General features: G+C 34.5%; 3 protein-coding genes across 4 annotated transcripts; all 3 read left to right on the plus strand.

Moving 5' to 3' along the window:
- The first annotated feature begins 2323 nt into the window (after nt 1-2323).
- Nucleotides 2324-7266, plus strand: LOC100247977 (uncharacterized). Of its 2 annotated transcripts, none has more exons than XM_002270278.5 (6): nt 2324-2843; nt 3866-3912; nt 4103-5705; nt 5789-5952; nt 6064-6256; nt 6342-7266. In XM_002270278.5, exons 3-6 carry the CDS (start codon nt 4151-4153, stop codon nt 6866-6868), a joined length of 2439 nt encoding a protein of 812 aa, XP_002270314.3. In that variant the 5' UTR covers nt 2324-2843; nt 3866-3912; nt 4103-4150; the 3' UTR covers nt 6869-7266. The 2 variants fall into 2 exon arrangements, with proteins under 2 accessions (XP_002270314.3, XP_010660622.1); XM_010662320.3 differs by lacking the exon at nt 2324-2843 and adding an exon at nt 2858-3364.
- A 6535-nt stretch (nt 7267-13801) lies between these two features.
- Nucleotides 13802-17367, plus strand: LOC100246139 (uncharacterized). Its single transcript, XM_019216945.2, has 6 exons — nt 13802-14587; nt 14972-15222; nt 15395-15770; nt 15861-15992; nt 16079-16254; nt 16919-17367. The coding sequence occupies exons 1-6, from the start codon at nt 14042-14044 to the stop codon at nt 17040-17042; spliced, it is 1605 nt and encodes a 534-aa protein (XP_019072490.1). The 5' UTR covers nt 13802-14041; the 3' UTR covers nt 17043-17367.
- A 104-nt stretch (nt 17368-17471) lies between these two features.
- On the plus strand, nt 17472-20413 carry LOC109121740 (gibberellin 20-oxidase-like protein). Its single transcript, XM_019216947.2, has 2 exons — nt 17472-18588; nt 18681-20413. Exons 1-2 carry the CDS (start codon nt 18227-18229, stop codon nt 19288-19290), a joined length of 972 nt encoding a protein of 323 aa, XP_019072492.1. The 5' UTR covers nt 17472-18226; the 3' UTR covers nt 19291-20413.
- Nucleotides 20414-20932: the final 519 nt, after the last annotated feature.

Consider the following 20932-nt stretch of genomic DNA (forward strand, 5'->3'; position numbering starts at 1 on the left):
ATAAAAATAAAATATCAAATATAATTATTGAAATAAAATTATAATCATTTTTATCCATTAAGACTATCTTTGATTCTCGAACAATAAAAGAGAAAAAAAATAAAGATTGAATAAAATGGTTTTCTTATGTTTAATTTTGTTTTAGAAATTACAAAAAATAAATAAATATTATTAAATTTAATAAAAGTTTTATGAATTTTTAAATTCTTTATATTGAGAAAGAAAAATAAGTAAAAAAAAGTTTAAAGAAATGTATAAAATAAACATTTATCCTACTTTTATTTTATTTTATTTTTCCTTCCTTTTTGTTGTCCTCTTTATTTTTTTCCTTCATATTTTTTTTAAATCTTTTTTTGGGAATAATGTTTGAGAATATTATAAAATAGCTTTTTACTATATGTTTGATTTCTAGGAAATACTACAAAAATAAAAATAAAATATTAAGAAAAATGGGTTTTTTTATGTTTAGTTTTATTGTGAAAAAAAAAAACAAATATAATTAAATTATTTTAAAATGTATACATTTAAATTTTATTTTATCTTTACATAAGTGAAAATTAATAAGTAAAATAAAATTTAAATACATATAAAAATAAATTATTTTTTATTTTACTTCATTTTTCTTTCTTCCAATTTTTTTCTCCATTTTTCTTTTTTCACATTTTCCCTCAAAAATATCAAACACCAAGTATGAAAAATACTTAAAGATCCAAACAATAAAAAAAGGGGGAAAAGGAAAAGTGAAAAACCAATAGGTTGACTCCCAAGTGTGTTAGCATATGGTGTGGTGGGTAGGTCATCCCCCTCAACCCAAACCCCTCCTATGGGTCACATCCCCATGAGGGTTCTCAAAACCAAACCTTATAAATTATGACACATATTTTCTTTGTCCTAACCCATGATGTGTAAGCTCTACTTAGAATATTTATGGGTCATTTAAAAAAATAAACAAAGCATGCTAAAATATTTGTATACTTAGTCATAAAATAATCACCCATAAAGTTCATGATGGAAGCAGGCTAATAAAATAATGGGGAGATGGGATTTAGCTCAAATCAAACCAGTGAAAAAAAGAAAAACAACAAAATCATTATTGGAAATGGATTGAGAGGGAAGACATTGAATAGGCCACTACTTTTGGGCACATGTTGGTAGCCCCATGCTTTCAAATTGGTTAATTGTCTCCTTCTCATAAGTTCATAACATACACATATATATGCATTGCATGGATCAAAGGCATCCACCCAAAAAGAAGAAAAACAAGTGGAAAAAATACAAAATTTAGAGAGGTTAGTAGGGTTTAATGGGTCCAACAAACCCATGGCTCCCACACATGGCCAATTCAATTATAAAGGGGGTTCCTAAAAATGACAGTGGGACTCCAATTAAAGCACCCTCCATTATGATAATGTATCAAGTACATTTTGCATATACATGTTTACAAATATTTATTTATTTTTAAAAAGAAAGTATTTAACACTCCACCCCAAGTGCTTTTTTCCCTTTCCAAACCTGCTTTTATTGTAATCAAGTTTGGTAGATTTTTCCTTCTTTTTTTTTTTCTTTTTTTTTTTAAAAATTGAAACAAGATTCAAACCCAAAATTTAAAAGAATATAAATAGAATTCTCAAGAAGATACTAGACACCCATAAAATTTTAATTTAATTTATTCATATTTTAAAAATATCTAAAACTCTTTTTTTTTTGTAAAGGTGATATAAGAAGTAAATTTTAAAAACGTTTTTGGATTACAATTCCTAAGTATAAATTTATCCTATAATCAATTTATTTTTAGGTTATGCTTGGTTGTCCAAAAATATTAAGAGAAGAAAAATAAGGAAAACGATTTTATTATGATGTTTGGTTTTATTATGAAAATATAAAAAAAAAATCAAATATAATTAAGGTTATAAGAATTTTATATATTTTAAATTATTTAATCTATAAATAAAAATAGTTAAATAAGTGAAGAAAGTTTAAAAGAGTATTTATTGATTTTAAATCTTTTTTTTTTCTCTTTATTTTATTTTCTTTTTATTTTTCTTTGAATTTTTTAGAAACCAAATATAGTTTTAGCCTATTATTAAATACATGGGTTTTTACTTTTTAGGTTATTTTTTCCATAAATAAAATGAAAAAAGAAAAAAAAAATTTTGCTACATTGTGATTGAAAAACAAGGCAATTTGTCTATCACTATATCTTAACATAATTTTTTCTCAAGATTTAATGTAGCAATATGTACATTTATTACATCAGAACCAATAATTCTATAATATATTCATATAGTATCACAAATAAATAAATAAATATAGAATTGTGAGTCAAAAGAAAATTTGAAACACGGGCTTTGGAACGAAATTCCACCATTATTAATGGCGGAGATGCCTCATGTCAAAGATCAGAGGGTTGGTAACGTTGGTTAAATGATGGTTGAAGTTGGAGAGATTTAAGGAGGAAGATGGAAGAAAACACAAGCAAAATTTATTTGAGTTGAAAGCTTTAGATGGGACAGAGATGAGTCGACAATAGTTGTCATAGACTCAGAGTCTGGTGTATTTTTCACTGGTCAATTTCATATTAAAGTCCATATTTCCCTTCTCTCTTCTTCTTCTTCGTCTCCTTCTTCTTCGTCCATTGTTTTTCATCTTCTCTTTTCTTTCTCTTTCTTCCTCACTGCAAAAAATGGAAGAAATGACCATGTGGGTCGATCAAGAGACACAGTTTCTTTGTTGATTCAGCTGAATTCTGGAGTTTTTCATGGTTTTCCACAAGTTTGAATTCTGGGTTTCCTGTTTCTGCTCAATTTGAGAAAAGTGAGGTCAACAGCAGAGCTGGAAACTGGGTATTTACTTTAAGGCTCTTTTTTCCTTTTTTGTTGTTGTTTTTGTTTTTGCTTTTGTTTTTCTCCTTTTCATTTTTGTTGTTTCTTCTGACCAAAAAGTGAAAATCTCAACTCCAAGGTAGCCAATTGTTTAATCAGGCCTAGTGAAAATTGTCTATTTATAGGATGCTGAAGACTGAAAATCTTAACATTCTAAATTTTTATTTTCCTTTCTTATGCTCCTGCATTTTCCCAACAACCAAACAGAGGCTCCCAACAGTTCCATGACTCTGGAATTCTTTCATTGACTGTATCTGTTCTTGTGTGTGGTTTGCCACTGTCAAACCTTATTTCTGGGTGCAATTTTCTCCATCTTTATCACAAATAGATCTCAAGATCACAAGACAAGATCTCAGAATCTCTTACCAACCAGTCAGAGATATGATTCGATTTTAGGATTGTTACAGCTTCAGACTCCATGTTGGAGAAACTATCACTTTTCCATGGGATAGTTTCTGGGCTCTTCACATTTTAATTTTATGGTATTCTTTATATCTTTTTATATAATTATTGGTGTTCTCAGGTTTTGATGCAGCCACATTTATCAGGTTGTTTTCAGTGAAAACTAGGCATCATAGAAAAGAGATCACAGAAACATCATAGACTCTGAGAATTACCAGAATATTTGTATATGGGGTTTGGTTAATATGTTCGATTTTCGGCCACCTAATTCCTTGCAGATGTGAGACATGTGAACAAACACACTGATGGTTGGAATTCCTCGGTTGTTTCAAATGAAAATGATCTGATCTAAGTCTCATTGTTATACCATAGATGTGATCTTAGTACAGACCTAAGCAAATTAGTCTAATTTTTCAGTCAGTTATGTAGTGAATGATAGTATGTAGAGGGGATCTTGAAATGTATTGATCATTTGTTTGCTTCCTTAAGAGGCTTTCTTGTTCTGTGATACGAGTCACTATTTGTATCGGGTCCTGATGCTGTTATGTGGTTAAGTTTGAGCTTTGAATTTCCTTTTTCAGGCAGCGGATTGGGCAGCAACCTTGATGAAGATTATCAACATGTAGTGGTAAGTATGAGCAACCTACTGTCATGGTCGGATTTAATGTATATTAGACGCTTGTTGCTCTTCTTGTTCTGTTTTATGTTTGATATTTCCTTTAATATCTATCATCTGGTTAGAAACAAAATTCTAGATGCTGGTCCTTTCTCTAGAATAAGTAGTTTGTGCCATAGATGCTGATGGTAAAAACTTTTAGGTTGGGGTGAACAAAACTTCGACAGTTGATTCTGATAAGGCGAGCAAGATGTCCTCCGGGCAGTGCATAAAGAAGCAGATCGCCCCTATCAAAGTGGGACACCTACAACCAGAATTTGTTGGTCTGTCGTCAAAAAGTCAAAAAAAGGCTAGCAAGGATCATCCTAGAGCTCGTGATATACCCGTTCATGGTTGGAAAAATTTAGCCGGCTCGAGACATGAGAGACTTACTCAACCAAATAGAGGTCATGGTGTTGGCAATAAGAAAAGTGTTACTGGTTCAAAGCACGACCAATTTAATGAGGTCAACCTCCTACTAGCTCAGAAAAGTGAAGCAGCTGAGGCCTTTGTGAATCAGAAGTTATTTGTTGGTAAATATCTTAGCAAAGATGGGGCAAATCACCGGTCCAAACAATTCTTGGATGCTTTAGAGGTTTTAAATTCAAACAAGGAATTATTTCTGAAGCTCCTTGAAGATCCGAATTCTCTGTTAGTGAAACACATCCAAGACTTACGAGATTCTCAGACAGGGAAAGAACCAGCTAAATCACTCTCAGGAGACAGAAGGTCAGAATGTGGACTTAGTAATGCAAAGCAGCAGGAAGGAGCTGAGCATACTCGAAAGTCACAGAAGAAAAATGGGCACAACCTTTTCTGGAAAAAGATCAAGTGGGATAGATACTCATCAAAAGGGAGTAGCAATCATCAACCTTCACATACAATAGAAGTTTCCAAACCATGCCTAACAAGAGCACAGAATTTTGAAAGCAGAACAAGACTGTTTCCCTCCCAGCAACATCAATACGGCTTGAGAGATGGTTCGCAGAATGGTAGAAGTAGATCGGAACATGCTATGGTGGAAAACAGAAAAGAGCAGCATTGTAATCCAATGGATGATGCTTTGTGCAAACCTCCTTATTATGACCTCCGAGGCTCAGAGTTTGTTGGAAAATGGATTGGTGGGAAGATTGTTGGAAGAAGTTCATCGAGTTCAGCCAAACTGGACATTGGAAATACTGCCAAATCTTCCACCGATATCAAGAGGAGGAAGAACATAGGCAAGCCTAAGGATTTTGGGCTGAGCATTCAACATGAAACTGGTTCAACCAGTGGAAGCGGTTCTAAAAGTTTGAAAATATCAGCTGCCAAGTACTCAAAGCAAAAAGAATCTAGCATATACGCTGAGGCTAAAAGACATCTGTCTGAGATGTTAAGCAATGAAGATAAGGATGAGTTCTTTTCCACCAAACAAGTCCTGGGACCTTTGGGGACGATACTCTCTTTGCCTGGATATGACCTATCTTCTAAGCTCAGTCCTCGGTGGGAAACAGAACATGGTTTTGTGACTGCAGAGATGCGATTTTCCCCTTACAGCAATTTTCAAGCAGACCTTCAGAACAGGCAGTTGCTTCAAAAAGAAAAGAACAAAACTAGCCACCCAAGTCCATTGGGGCAGAATCCAGAGGATCCACCATGTGCTAATATCAAGAAACCCATTGATCAGTTGCAAGTTCCTGACTCAAAGACAAATTTTCCACATCTTCTTTCTGATGCCAAACTCCATGAAAGCATCTGTTCCATTAGAGACGATAGTAGTTGGGAAGGTAAAGATCTTTAGTTTTATAATGCTCCTTACTGCCATGTTTTATGTATATCATGACTTGATCACTCCACTGAACTTCTGCAGGCGATGTGAATATTTTAAAAACACATGATACAATACATTTAGGAGAAAGTAATTGTTTGGAACGGCCCTTGGGACTGAGTAGCAGACCTGAAACCAGATCTAAACGATGCACTGATGCCACCAGTGTGCGTGAGGAAAATGAGTATCTGGAGTTCTCTGGACCGGTAAAAATTGCTTTATTCTTTAAGATCTTTTGTCCTTTTTTTTTTTTCTTATTATTGTCAGTGTTCAATTGCTCTCTCACATGGCCTCTGCCTTTCATTTGCTCTTTCCAGGATGTACTTTTAGAGGATCAATCGCAAACATTTTCATTAGGTGTTCCTCCATCGAGCCCTTCTTCAAGCGTCCAGGAAACAGAAGATTTGGAAGGAATTAAACATAGAGCAGATCAGACCAGTCCAGTATCTGTCCTGGAGCCATTTCCCATGGAAGATGTCACTAGCCCCTCAAGCATCATTTCTAAACATGGTAAGATTTTGTGTCTGGAATTTATAATTAGTCGTTTTGTTGTCTTTCGATCTGAAATTGAATTATCCCACTTGAACATCTACAGATGACCTGCCAATGCAACTAGAAATTACTTTTGATAAACATTGTTCTGCTTCGAGGATGTGTCCTTTGGATCCTGCAGTCAATTCAAACACCTGTATGGAAGACCATCAATTTGCTGATAAGTATGTCAGAGAAGTGATACAAGCTTATGGCTTGAACTGTGATGAACTCTTGGCAGATAGGCAGTCACCTATGGAGTACTGGAATGACCCTAAGCTCCTCTTTGATTGCATTAACGAAGTTGTTCTAGAGGTATACAACCGTTATTTTAGACACCTCCCTTGGCTATCATCTATCAAACCAAAGATCCAGCCAGTCCCATTAACGGAGAGAGACGTGGTTCGCGAAATAATGGAAGGTGTTGATTTGCGCCTTCTTCAGCCACGGGAAGTCCAGCTCCAAAGAGATGTGAAAAAATCTGGAGCATGGCTTGATATTCGAACCGATGTTGAAGATATTGTTATCAATATAGTGGAAACCAGCCTAGAAGCATTGATAGAAGAAACCATACTTGAGCAGCAAGCTTAATTTATCAGCAGAAGTTGCTTTCTTGTGCTGTTGTCTAAATTGGAAACGGCATAAATCTGAAGAGAGGCAACTTGAACAAGGAAACCCGGATTAAGATCATCTTTGTGATTCAGCCAGCATCTTCAGAGGCATTGTATGATCACATGCTTAAGACATTTTGATTTGAATCTGGGTTGAGATTTCCTTGGTTTAGAGTAGGTTCATGGGGTCCAAGCTCCATGTATTATAGATTTAAGTGAAAGCTGCAGCCACTGTAAAATATTAGGATTCTGGTGGTTTCATAGGACTTTCTCCATTTTGTTCTGTTCTTTGTCATGATGAATGTGAACTGATAACCCTTTAGTAATTGTTTTTGTAATACTGATCAGAGATGATATAGATTTGCTCAGATTCTTGCAGTTGGTAATGAAATCTGTCATTCTACTGTGTGAAGAAAGTTGTCTCTTCACCATGTCATTCCACAATTTTCCATGTCTAGGTCTGGACTGTAGCATCTGCAATTCCTTAGATTTCAACTGGTACGTACAACTTGGTCCGGTTGGATTGGGTTGACATTTAAGATGAGTTCTCATTTGTCAAGAACGCGACTGATGTTACAAGTAGTGTATACTAAACCAACCAAATAACTTAATTTAAGTTATTAAATAAATTAAATAAAATATTAACCTAAGATATGAATTAAATAATAAGTAAAATAATTAAATTATTTTTAAATTTATCTTAATTATAATTTATAAGAATAAATATATAAATTTTATGATTTAAAATTAGTTTTAAGTTAATTTTATCAAATAATCTTAATATTTAAAGTTATAATTAAATAATAAGTTTTAAGATAACAATATAAGTATAATTTAATTTAAAATCAACTTAAATAATTAAATAATTAAATAATAAATATTAAGTTTTATCAAATACCTGAAATCTACTTTTCTTAATTCTAATTGAAAATTATAATAAAATATGCCTACATGGAGCTAAGAATAAAATTGGGTTTGATCAAGTTAAAGGTAAGTTTTAACCAAATATGGAATATAATTATCCATCTCATTTCTTATATCCTTTCTATATATAGGGTATACTATTTCAAATAAAAATATAAAATACACATATCCCATATATATTATAAAAAAATTTATTGAATTTTTATTTTTTATATTACTTATTTTGTAAAATAAATTTTTTATTATAAAAGTTAAATCATTGTTTATAAAAATTTTAAAAATATTTATGAAATATATTGTAAAGTAATATTAATTATGTGTATTAATTAATATATATATATATATATATATATATATATATATATATATATTATTTTTATATATTGAATAACATAATATAATTTTTTTATAATAACTTAATATACAAATTTTTTATTTATAAAATTTAAATATTTTAATCATGAATATTATTAAACATATAAAAATTTTCTTATTTTTTTAATAGAAAATATTATAATGTAATATAATTTATATTTTAAATATTAAAAAAACAACACATATTCCATTCTTTTTTTTTATTTATATTACAAACTAAATGTAAACATAACTTAAAATACTCTTATGATATTATATTCATTAGATTTAATATTCTATAATATCATATCCCATTATTATATGATATACATTTTTTATTAAATGAAATATAGAGTTTGCTTAACAATAATTGTAAGAAGTGTTTTTAGTTTAACACATTTTAAAATTTTTGAAATTTTGAATTTTTTTTTGAAAAAATATTTAAAGTGCGTTTTGGAGTGATTATAAAAAATGTTTTTAACATAAATGATAAAATTAAAAGTGTTTTTCTAAATAAGTGTTTCATATAATCATTGTCAAACGGGTTCTTAATAAGTGATTTTTCTAAAAACATTTCAAATAAAAATGTTGTCAAAAACATTTATATAGAACTCATTTGATAATGATTTTATAATATATTTTTAAAATGTGTTTAGTAGTGATTTTAATAAGTGTTTCTAAAATATGTAATACTTGAAACTTTTCATCATTCAAATATTAAAAATACTAAAAACATTTTCTATAATCATTGCTAAACACTATTTCTAACATTTAAAAGATAAAAAATTTAAATGTTATAAATATTCAAAACACTTCATAAAATCATTACCAAATGTATTATATTATAGGATATATATATATATATATCATATCCTATCATTTCAACGAAGTATAACCCTATGGATTTATTCAGAAGTGTTTTGAAAATAGTTTTAAATTACAATTTTTAAATTTGACTTTATTTGTAATAATTTTTTAGAATAAAAATACATATAGGAAGATTGTCAACATGTTTTCTTGTTTTTCAAATATTTATTAAAAATATATTTTATTTATAATATTTTATCTATAAAAAACTTGTGTTTGAAAACAATTAATAACTATAGTTAATTTGATATTTTTTAGTTTTCATAATAATAATAATAATAATAATAATAATAATAATAAGTGAAATATTATATATATATATATATATATATATATATATATATATATATATATATATATATGTGTTGAGATATTAGGAATGTTTAAATATTATGAAAGTTGAGATATTAAGAATATTGAGATATTAGGAAAGTTGAGATATTAAGATATTAGTTGTTATTTCCTTATATCATTCTTTCCTTGTATCATTCATTCTCATTCTTAGAATGGTGATTACCCTCTATATATTCTCTGTACATGAACGAATGAAAGTATGAATGGAAAAAACTACCATTTATCAATTTGAAGATGGTATTAGAACCATGGAACTGAAATCCTGGATATTTTGTCGCTATGGTAGTCCGACAGCGATCATCCATCCTAAGACAAGCCCTTCAAATGCACTCACTGCAATAAGATTGATCCCACTAATCTGGATATCCCACAATTTCAAAGCAACGACTCTTGGTATGACCAGGAAAACAATGAGGAACCGAAGGTTTGAACCATGGACCTTTAGATCATGTTTAGGCTATCAACACTTTGTTATTAATGATAATAATCGTGATCAACGAAAGAAGGATTCCAAAAAAACCTCGATTGCAACTGTTGCCGAAATAAAAACAGAAGCTAATGTTGCTGAGAAAACCTCTACATTGGTAGCTGCTACAGATCATGGTGGTAGATTTTTAAATACTTTTACACCTGTTATTAATAGTGCATGGATAATTGATTCTGGTGCTACAGATCATATGACTTTTGATTCTAAACAGGTTTCACCTCTTAGACCTTCCTCACAAAAAAATGTTTCCACAGCCAATGGTAACACAACCCCAGTCATTGGGGAAGGATCCTTAACTCTTACTGATACTTTGAATTTGGATTCTGTCTTAGTTGTTTCATCTTTAGATTACAATCTTTTGTCAGTTTCTCAAATCACCGCAACCTTATCTTGTATTGTCATTTTTTTGCCTGAATTTTGTGTGATTAAGGACATTCAAACAAGACAGACGATTGGTTGTGGTATTAAGCGGGGAAAACTCTATTACTTGGACTTGCAGTCAAAGGATTCAAATAAGTTGCAACAAGCCTTGATGGCAGATGGATCTAAGGGGGAGAAAAAAAAGTCTGAAATTTGGTTGTGGCATCGACGTCTGGGACATGCTTCCTTTGGTTATTTAAAAAAATTGTTTCCTAATTTGTTTGCAAAGAGTGATATTTCTAGTTTCCGTTGTGATATTTGTGAATTGGCTAAAAGCCATCGTGTTTCGTTTTCGTTAATTTTGAACAAAAGTCTATTTCCTTTTATGATTATACATTCTGATGTTTGGGGCCCATCCAAAGTCCCAACTTTGAGTGGCTCACGTTGGTTTGTTACTTTTATTGATGATTGTACCAGAATGATATGGTTATGCTTGATGAAGACCAAAGATGAAGTGAACTTGTTGTTTCAAAATTTTTATAAAATGATTGAAACTCAGTACAATGCAAAGGTTCGGGTTCTACGTAGTGATAATGGTGAAGAATATCAAAGTTCTGATCTTCAAAAGTATTTGGAAGGACATGACATCATTTATCAGACTACTTGTTCCAATACACCCCAACAAAATGGAGTCGCTAAACGGAAAAATCGGCACTTGTTAGAGGTTGTTCATGCTTCCTTGATAGCAGCAAAAACACCAATATCTTATTGGGGAGAAGCAATCACATCTGTCGCATACTTGATCAATCGGGTACCTTCCAGCTCAATTAACTTCCAAACACCTCTCCAAGCTCTTACTAATGTCATAGTTGCCCCAACTGTCCCAAATCTACCTCCTCGTGTTTTTGGTTGTGTGGCGTTTGTGCATCTACACAAACACCAACGCACCAAATTAACTTCCCATGCATTGCAATGTGTGTTTGTTGGATATGCATTGCACAAAAATGGATATCGATGTTACCATCTTCCAACTCGACAAATGTATATTACAATGGATGTGGTGTTTCATGAAGATTCGATGTATTTTTCATCTGAGTCTGAACTTCAGGGGGAGTACCATAAGGAAATTTAGACTCTCGATTATGATTATCATATCTTTAAGGAGAATGAATCTGGACAATCTGAACTAATGAACCAAGAAGCGGGTGAGTTGGATATGAGTGGTCAACAATTTGGGTCCGAAGATGTCTTCACTAAAATACCAAACCAATCGTCGTCTGTTGAAGGTGTTCTTAATTTGGAACCTGATCCATTCATGAAACGGTTACCACACCGTCATAATAGAGGTATTCCTAAACCCACATATGAACCTAAATTGTTTACCAAAGTCAAATATCCCATGAGCAATTATGTGTCTAACCATCGTTTGTCTGAATCAAATAAGTCATTTGTAAATCAATTATCTACTGTAGCTATTCTTAACAGTGTGCAGGAAGCCTTAGCTGATCCAAGGTGGAAAGCAACCATGAATGAAAAGATGAAATCATTGCAGAAGAATGAAACATGGGAACTCGTAGAATGTCCACCAGGAAAGAAGCCAGTTGGGTGTCGTTGGATCTATATTGTGAAGTACAAGGCAGATGGTAGTATTGAACGATTTAAAGCAAGACTGGTAGCAAAATGGTACACTCAAACTTATGGAATTGACTACACAAAGACATTTGCACCTGTAGCTAAGATCAACATAGTTCGAGTATTATTGTCTTTAGCTGCAAACCTAGATTGGCCATTACAACAGTTTGATGTGAAAAATGCCTTTCTGCATGGCGAGTTATCTGAAGAAGTATATATGGATCTTCCACCAGGATGCATGGTGTCAGAAAAGCAATGTCAGAAGGTGTGCAAATTGAAGAAGTCATTGTATGGGTTGAAGCAATCCCCGAGAGCATGGTTTGGAAGGTTCACAAAGTCAATGAGAGTTTTTGGCTATCGTCAAAGTAATTCAGATCATACTTTGTTCCTGAAAAAGCAACATGGTAAGATTACCGCACTCATCGTATATGTGGATGACATGGTAGTTACAGGAAATGATCCCGAAGAAAAAAAAGCTCTGCAAAATTATCTATCTAGAGAATTCGAAATGAAAGATCTAGGTCTTCTGAAATACTTTATTGGGATTGAAGTTTCTCGATCAAGTGAAGGAATTTTTCTGTCTCAAAGAAAGTATGCCTTAGATCTTTTACAGGAGACTGGAATGTCGGGATGTCAACCTATTAATACACCAATAGAAGAAGGTTTGAAATTGTGTGTTGAGCCTAATCAAGTATCAACCGATAAGGGAAGATACCAGAGACTTGTGGGGAGATTAATGTACTTAGCTCATACAAGACCAGATCTTGCTTATGCATTGAGTGTAGTGAGTCAATACATGCATAATCCTGGAGAGCAACATATGAATGCAGTTATGCGTATTTTGAGGTATTTGAAGAATGCTTCTGGGAAGGGAATTTTGTTCGCTAAAAATGTTAATCATTAGAGTATAGAAGTATATACTGATGCTGATTGGGCCGGTGCAGTGGATGATAGACGATCTACATCTAGTTACTTTATCTTTGTAGGTGGTAGTCTTGTGACATGGAAAAGTAAGAAGCAGAATGTCGTCGCTCGTTCAAGTGCAGAAGTAGAATTTAGAGGTATGGCTTTAGGACTTTGTGAGGCATTATGGCTAAGACTTCTCTTACAGGATTTAGGTTACCTATCTAGGCAACCAATCCGATTGTCTTGTGACAATAAAGCCGCATGTGACATTGCTCATAATCCAGTACAACATGATCGTACAAAGCATGTCGAGGTGGATAGATTCTTCATTAAGGAAAAATTGGATGATAAGATTGTGGAATTGCCTAAGATTCGATCAGAAGATCAATTGGCCGATATCCTCACCAAAGCTGTCTCAAGTCAAGTGTTCTCAAAATTTTTAGACAAGTTGGGCATGTGTGACATCTATGCACCAACTTGAGGGGGAGTGTTGAGATATTAGGAATGCTTTCTGTATATCATTCTTTCCTTATATTATTTAGTGTTGAGATATTAGGAATGTTTAAATATTAGGAAAGTTGAAATATTAAGAATATTGAGATATTAGGAAAGTTGAGATATTAAGATATTAGTTGTTATTTCCTTATATCATTCTTTCCTTGTATCATTCCTTTCCATTTTTAGAATGGTGATTACCCTCTATATATTCTCTGTACATAAACGAATGAAATTATGAATGGAAAAAACTATCATTTATCAATTTGAAGAATATATTCCTTTGTGGTTTTTTGTTATATTTTTATTTTCTTCTATTTTTTATTTCTTTTTGTTCCCACTCATAACTGGTATATACCAATATGAGAAAGTATGTATCTAAATTTGAAATACAAGCTTTCTTCAAAAAAAAAAATTTCTAAAATGAGAAGAAATAGAAGAGGGAGCTTGTGAATTGATTAGGGACAAAATAGTCTTTCCATTGAGGGTAATTTTGTCATAAATAATTTAAAACTTAGTGGGGGAAAATAGAGTTTTGGCGGGGTGTTTCATAAACCCTCTCTCAGTATTATGCTAAAAATATTCCTGCAAATTGAGATTCCAATACTATCCTCCACTTCGTGCAACAGGTATATTCAGCCGCCCACTTCCCGCCAAACCCCCAAAACCCTAGCTCTTGTTCGTTATAAACCCTAGTTTTCCTCCCTCAAACCCGCCCACCTTTCTCGGGATCCAAACACAACGCTGCAGACGACCACGAACCCTAACCCTGCCATGGACCCCGAGAACGTGAAGTCAAACCTAGTTTTGATTCTCGATTACGGCTCGCAATACACACATCTCATCACTCGCCGAATCCGAAGCCTATCGGTCTTCTCTCTGTGCATCTCCGGCACATCGTCGCTGAAATCCATTGTCGACCTCAAGCCGCGTGTCATCATCCTGTCTGGCGGCCCCCACTCCGTTCACTCGCCGAACTCGCCGAGCTTCCCTGACGGCTTCGTCGACTACGTGGAGTCGAACGGCGTGTTCGTGCTTGGCATTTGCTATGGGCTGCAGTTGCTTGTGCAAAGGTTGGGTGGAATTGTTAGGGTTGGGGAGAGGCAGGAGTATGGGAGGATGGAGATTGAGGTCGTGAGGGCTTGTGGGTTGTTCGGGTCCAAGGAAGTCGGCCATAAGCAGACTGTATGGATGAGTCATGGCGACGAGGCCGCAGAATTGCCAGAGGGGTTTGAGGTGGTGGCGCGCAGCCAGCAGGGGGCAGTGGCTGCGGTTGAGAATAGGGAGCGGAGGTTTTACGGCCTTCAGTATCATCCGGAGGTAATTGGGTCTGATTTCATTTATTTCAATGGCAGAGAAATTACATTGCTGGTCTCTGTTGGGTGATAAAATGCATCATGTTATTTATTTATTCATTTAAAAAAACCCAAATAATTCTCTGGTTAAAAAAATGTTCACAAAATAAGACATAATCATGGTAATGGTGACATTCAAATCTATATGACTCCTACTGTGTGTATAATGCTGGACAGTATAATTTGATTCAAAGATAATGCATTGAAGCGAAGATTGTTTTTCGCGCTTGAGTCTTGAGATGCATCTATAACTAATTTAAGGTGCCACTTCAAGTGGAAAGTTTCTAATTTCTAGAGTGGCATGTGTTGTTCCATTATTGGATTGTGAGTTGATTTTGATTTTATGTAGGTGACACATTCCCCAGAAGGTATGGAAACACTGCGGTATTTCCTCTTTGATGTATGTAGAGTTGATGCAGGATGGAATATGGAAGATGTCCTTAATGAGGAAATTAAATTGATCAAAGGCATGGTTGCGCCTGATGATCATGTCATCTGCGCGTTATCTGGGGGTGTGGATTCCACAGTTGCAGCTACTCTTGTTCACAAGGCAATCGGAGATAGACTTCACTGTGTATTTGTTGACAATGGTTTATTGAGGTGAGAGTGCGACCTATTTCTGACTGAAAAGCTCTGAACATTGATTACTCCTTGAATGTTTTTCGAAGATAAACAACCTTTTTTAAATTTATATTTGTGTCTAGAACTTCCATAATGAATATACTTTTGTATGCTTCCTTTAAATTCTGGTCATGGTCTTTGTTCCCTGTAGGTATAAGGAGAGAGAGCGTGTGATGGAAACCTTTGAAAGGGATCTTCATTTGCCTGTTACTTGTGTTGATGCCACAAATCAATTCCTTAGTAAGCTGAAAGGTGTGGTAGATCCTGAGATGAAAAGGAAAATTATCGGAAAGGAGTTCATCTCCAGCTTTGATGCATTTGGCCAAGATTTGGAACATAAATTTGGAAAGAAACCTGTTTACTTGGTCCAAGGAACATTGTACCCTGATGTGATTGAATCTTGCCCACCACCTGGAAGTGGAAGAACGCACTCCCACACAATCAAGAGCCATCATAATGTTGGAGGGCTTCCTAAGGATATGAAATTGAAGCTTATTGAACCACTTAAACTTCTGTTTAAAGATGAGGTTTTGGATTTTGTTTCCTTATTGAATTTTGTAGTTGACCTTTATTTTGATGATGCACTGATATTACTCAGTCCATATTTTTTGTTGAAGGTTCGTGAACTTGGGAGGATCTTGAATGTTCCTCGGGCATTTCTACAGCGCCATCCGTTCCCTGGGCCTGGTCTTGCAGTGCGAGTTTTGGGGGATGTTACAGAAGGAAATGCCTTGGATATTCTACGCCAGGTATATGGTGTTTGTGCATAGAAGTAAAAACTCGGCTTTCTTGGTACAACCTCTAGTGTTCATCCCTTGTGAATGTTTTTTTTCAGGTTGACGAGATTTTTATTCAGTCAATCAAGGATGCTGGGATTTATGATTCTATTTGGCAAGCTTTTGCAGTGTTTTTGCCAATAAGGTCGGTTGGGGTTCAAGGTGATCAAAGAACACATTCTCATGTTGTTGCTCTCAGAGCTGTTACTAGTCAAGATGGAATGACAGCAGACTGGTAAGCCTATCTCTTTTTTACATATTTTCTGCTCTTCATTTTTCTTTACCTTTCTGCAAACTCATATGTATTATTTGGGTATGTTTATGACATTGTGTTTGAAAATATGGGAATTTCACTGTTAAAAAGATGTACATTTCAGATTTTGAGTTTTCTCCATTTTATTGTTGTGTAACTCATGCTTTCATGCAGTTATCTGTCTGTATATCTTTACATAAAGTTTTCCTTGGTATTTAATCTTTCTATGATGTGGTACAAATTTTTGCCCAGTGTTATTTCTAATTTAATGTATTAATATATTACTGTGTTACAAGATTAATGTATAATCTCACATTGAAGGGACTTTTTCTGACACTTGAACTTCTCTCTGAAACCACTGCCCCCCCTTCTTTCCACCATCATCTAGGCATTTTCTTCTGTTGCTCTCCATCTCAGAATGATGCAGTGCCACCTGTGCTAGTGAATAAAGGTTTTGGCATGTTGATAATTGATAATCACTTATCATGTTTTCTTCCGGAACCAGTATCAGTGAGCTATTACATAGAGAAGCTGTTACAGTGTTTTGGGCCTTTTGGCTTGCCTAACTAGAGGCTAATATACATTAGCCATAAAGTATTTCTTCTCTCATGCAATTTCTTTTCTCTTTTGGATTGTGTGATACCAGGTACAATTTTGAGCACAAGTTCCTTGATGATGTGGCAAGAAAAATTTGCAATAGTGTTCGAGGTGTAAACCGAGTCGTTCAAGACATTACATCAAAGCCTCCATCAACAATTGAGTGGGAATGAAGCCATGTCGGAGGTTGATGGTTAGATGGAAATCGAGTAAGGAACTCTATGGCCTTATACAAGTGCAGGTTTTTAATCAATTATAGTTACTGTTAGTGGTTGCCTTCCCATGACATGAAATACAGTTAAGCTCGGCGGGAAGAGAATTGAGCCATGTGGAATTTCACTTTATTTAATGCTTGAGATCGGTGCTCTTAGCAATATTTCCTAGCTCTCATGAGGTCATGATTCTTTGTATGGACAATTCCACAAACCCTTTTGTGGAAACTTGCAATGATAAATTATTATTCTCCCTTTGATGCTTTGATGTATCAAGGAATTTTTATTCTTGTGCAACATATGTATATATATATATATATATGGACCTATGAATGGTTCTTATACAAGATTAATAAGTAAATTTTTCTGATTTGAAGTTTATCATAGGTGTAGCTACATAAGGAAAACTTCAAACTTCTGCTAGTGAGAACTGAGTAATGCTGAATACCTTTTTGGTTACCCTTAAACAACCTTCATTTCTCAGACCTATGGTTCTTTGAGTATGCTTAATTTTGTGCTCGTTGCAGTTGAGATTTAAAGGGTACAACCGTGAGTTATTTACTATTGTTATTATTGTCATTGTTTTTGTGATCATCATTGTCATTTTCATCATCATAATTGCTATCATTTTCATAATCATCATTAATTCACTATTATTCTAGTCCTAGGTCAACGGTTTTAGTCGTTAGCATTACCAGTAGCAGCGGTGATGGTGATGTGGTGCTTGTGGTTTGTGGTATCCATCGTCATGGGGATTATGGTATGATTTAATGGAAAATCCAATATTTAGAAGTGTCGATTTAGATAATACTCTCTTTCTTCCCACCTATTTATATATCTGTGTAGGCACACACAAACAACACCTTTTTGTTATGCCTGGGCAGTAATGGTATTCACGGTGGTGCCCCAATGCCAGCTCTTTTAAAATATGCATATTATTGTAATATATATATGGCAATCAATAATTATAGAGTTGAAAGTACCTTTATCATTGTTGTCCACGGTGGAGCTTATTGCGAGACCTTGATTAGCAAGTTGAAATTAACACTAACATTAAGCATCCTTTCTCTCTACCCTCTTGTATTTGTAATCAATCTCCTTCCTGTGACTGCAACCCAACAGAAGAAACTGTTGCATTTTCTTCTATGATAATGAATGAACCACCGACTCCCATACAACTTCCTGTGTTAGATTTATCTCAACCAGTTCACCCCTCTTTTCTAACTTCTCTTTCTCAAGCCTGTGAAGAATGGGGCTTCTTCCATGTAATGAATCATGGTATCCCCCAAGATCTTTTCAGCAAAGTATGTCTTCTTTCAAAGCATATCTTTAGCCTTCCTGCAGATTCAAAACTCAAACTGGGGCCATCTTCATCCATCAAAACATACACTCCCCGTTTTATTGCATCTCCCTTCTTTGAAAGCCTGCGAATAGCTGGACCAGACTTCTTGGCCTCTGCTAAGAGTTCTGTTGCTGAACTCTTTGACCAACAAAATTCTGAATTTAGGTAATAATGTCTAACACTCCAGTCTCTTTCTACCCTCAATTTGCTGTTTATTCATGTTTGTTTTGTTTGTCACTTTCTTTTTCACCTCATAGTGAGACGTTGCAAGAATATGGAAGCAAGATGGTGGAATTATCAAAGAGAATTGTGGAGGCTGTATTAATGAGCTTGGGAGATGGGTATGAGAGGAAGTTTAATGAATCTGAATTCAATAACTGTCAGGGGTATTTGAGGTTGGTGAACTACTCGCCACCCGAGTGTGTGGAAGATGAAGAGGTTGAAGGGCTTGGAATGCACACTGATATGAGTTGTATAACAATAGTCTATCAAGATGAAATTGGTGGGCTTCAAATGAGATCGAAGGGAGGGGAATGGATAGACATAACCCCATGTGAGGGTACTCTTGTAGTTAACATTGGAGATCTGATGCAGGGTTGGAGCAATGGACGATTAAGATCATCTGAACACCGGGTTGTTTTGAAGCGATTTGTGAACCGCCTCTCTCTGGCTTTCTTTTGGTGCTTTGAGGATGAGAAGGTGGTGTTGGCACCAGATGAAATCGTGGGAGAAGGAAACTCGAGGATTTACAAGCCATTTGTTTGCTTGGAATATTTGAAGTTCAGAGAGAGTAACGAGGAAGGTAAGTATGAGAAAGTTGGGTATACTGTAAAAGATTTTGCAGCTTTGAAACTTGAAATGAAGTGATGGGAGCTGAAACCATAAAGCTACCTGTTGTACTGCGGGCACATATATGTGTGTTTATTATACATATGCTGCTTGTTCTTTGCTGTTGTTGCAGGTCTTATTTGATTGTTCTGCAGTTGTTTGCTACTGAGAAGACAGGAACGGTTGTGTGATTCTAGATTTTCTTATCTTCTGTCTTCTTCTGTCTTAGCCTAATAGAATTTGTGTATAATTTCCTTGTGAAATGTGCCTATAGTGATTGAATTGGATACCAAGGTATTCTGGCTTGTAAGTGAGCATCAAAGTGGGCATAATGCAAATAAAAGAGGGAAGTTTGGTGGATTAGGATGTGAAAGGTTGAGTCTAGAATCTTGTTGGATTTTGGAACTAAATTGGTATTGTTATTGTATGTGGAAGAATATGTAATGAAGTTGAAGTTCAACTTTTTGTGTTATATGAATTGAATGTCATTCAGTGGATCTGGTTGCCTTTTTCTTCTCCCTTGTTTTCTTATTTCTACTTCATTGCTTTGACTAGGGCGCCTCTGGAGATAATATATGGTGCTCATTTTCCTGTCCACTTAGGAAGGATCTACAAGTTGAGAATATTTGATAAAAATAACTATATTTTATACATTGGGATACTCAAATGGCATACCTTGTTTCCCCACCTTGGTGATTTCTTCAGCTATTATGCTTTAACTCTCTGATCAAATGCTTGTATTGTTTTATACGCCGAAAGTGAACTTTGAAATAAATAAAAAGAACGATGATAGGGAACATTCAAGAAACGATCAAGTGAAAGAAACTCAATATTGTAAAAGAGGAGAAATAATGGGAGCTTTGCAGGTGAACAAAGGGAAAAGGGACCCAGATAAAGGAGGAAGTAGAGCTTGAAGGGGTGAAAGCCAAAGAAATGGAAGATACACCCTGATTTCTTCCAATATTGAAGCTGGGCATTCTTACTGCAGAACCACCGTGAATGGATTTCTGGAGAAGATGGTTGCCGATGGGAGATGATGATTGGGACCTCGATCCAATAAGTTATATGTAATGGCATTCTTGTGCTGTAAACCATGTTTTGATAAGTTAATCCCTCATTTGAATGGTTGATTTTAATAGAGCTTAAGCAACCTGATTCTCAATGCAATGGGTACCAAGAAGTCAAGGATTCTCAATCCCCTTGCCCTCCTTTCCCTTCTTTTTTTGACATTTGATGAGTTTAGTTTCCCTTTTACGACAGCCATTGTTTTTTAATTGTGATAGAGATGCTCTGTGTCGCCAAAAACTTAGTCTCCTTTATTTCACTGCCTAGATTTGGTGGACCATATGATTAGTTCCCTTTCTTTTACAATAAGAAAAAGCAAAAACATGCCTTGGAAAAGATCAAAGGTGGAAAAAAAGGGTACTAGATCTCCTCCAATCATGTCTGCCCAATCTCATATCTCAACACACCCTTTATTATCATTCACATTTGCCATGCAGCTGATTAAACATTCTCCAGGATCTCAGCCTTGGGTCATTTGTTTGTGTTTTCTTTAGCCCTTTATCCTTTGAGGGAAAGAAATAGAAGTAAAGAATGTGGCTCATGTTCTTGACCAAAATGAAAGGCAACCCCAGTAAGAATTTTACTCTGCTACTACATGCTTTCGTTCTGTCTTTGC

The sequence above is a fragment of the Vitis vinifera genome, chromosome 2 (genome assembly GCF_030704535.1).
Source record: "Vitis vinifera cultivar Pinot Noir 40024 chromosome 2, ASM3070453v1".
Lineage (NCBI taxonomy): Eukaryota > Viridiplantae > Streptophyta > Magnoliopsida > Vitales > Vitaceae > Vitis > Vitis vinifera.

Coding starts and splice junctions, on each gene's coding strand:
- LOC100246139 (XM_019216945.2), top strand. CDS start 14,042: ATGGACCCCGAGAACGTGAAGTCAAACCTAGTTTTGATTCTCGATTAC. Junction 14,588..14,971: donor GCCTTCAGTATCATCCGGAG/GTAATTGGGTCT, acceptor GATTTTATGTAG/GTGACACATTCCCCAGAAGG. Junction 15,771..15,860: donor AACTTCTGTTTAAAGATGAG/GTTTTGGATTTT, acceptor TTTTTGTTGAAG/GTTCGTGAACTTGGGAGGAT.
- LOC100247977 (XM_002270278.5), top strand. CDS start 4,151: ATGTCCTCCGGGCAGTGCATAAAGAAGCAGATCGCCCCTATCAAAGTG. Junction 5,953..6,063: donor ATCTGGAGTTCTCTGGACCG/GTAAAAATTGCT, acceptor TGCTCTTTCCAG/GATGTACTTTTAGAGGATCA. Junction 6,257..6,341: donor AAGCATCATTTCTAAACATG/GTAAGATTTTGT, acceptor GAACATCTACAG/ATGACCTGCCAATGCAACTA.
- LOC109121740 (XM_019216947.2), top strand. CDS start 18,227: ATGATAATGAATGAACCACCGACTCCCATACAACTTCCTGTGTTAGAT. Junction 18,589..18,680: donor CAACAAAATTCTGAATTTAG/GTAATAATGTCT, acceptor TTCACCTCATAG/TGAGACGTTGCAAGAATATG.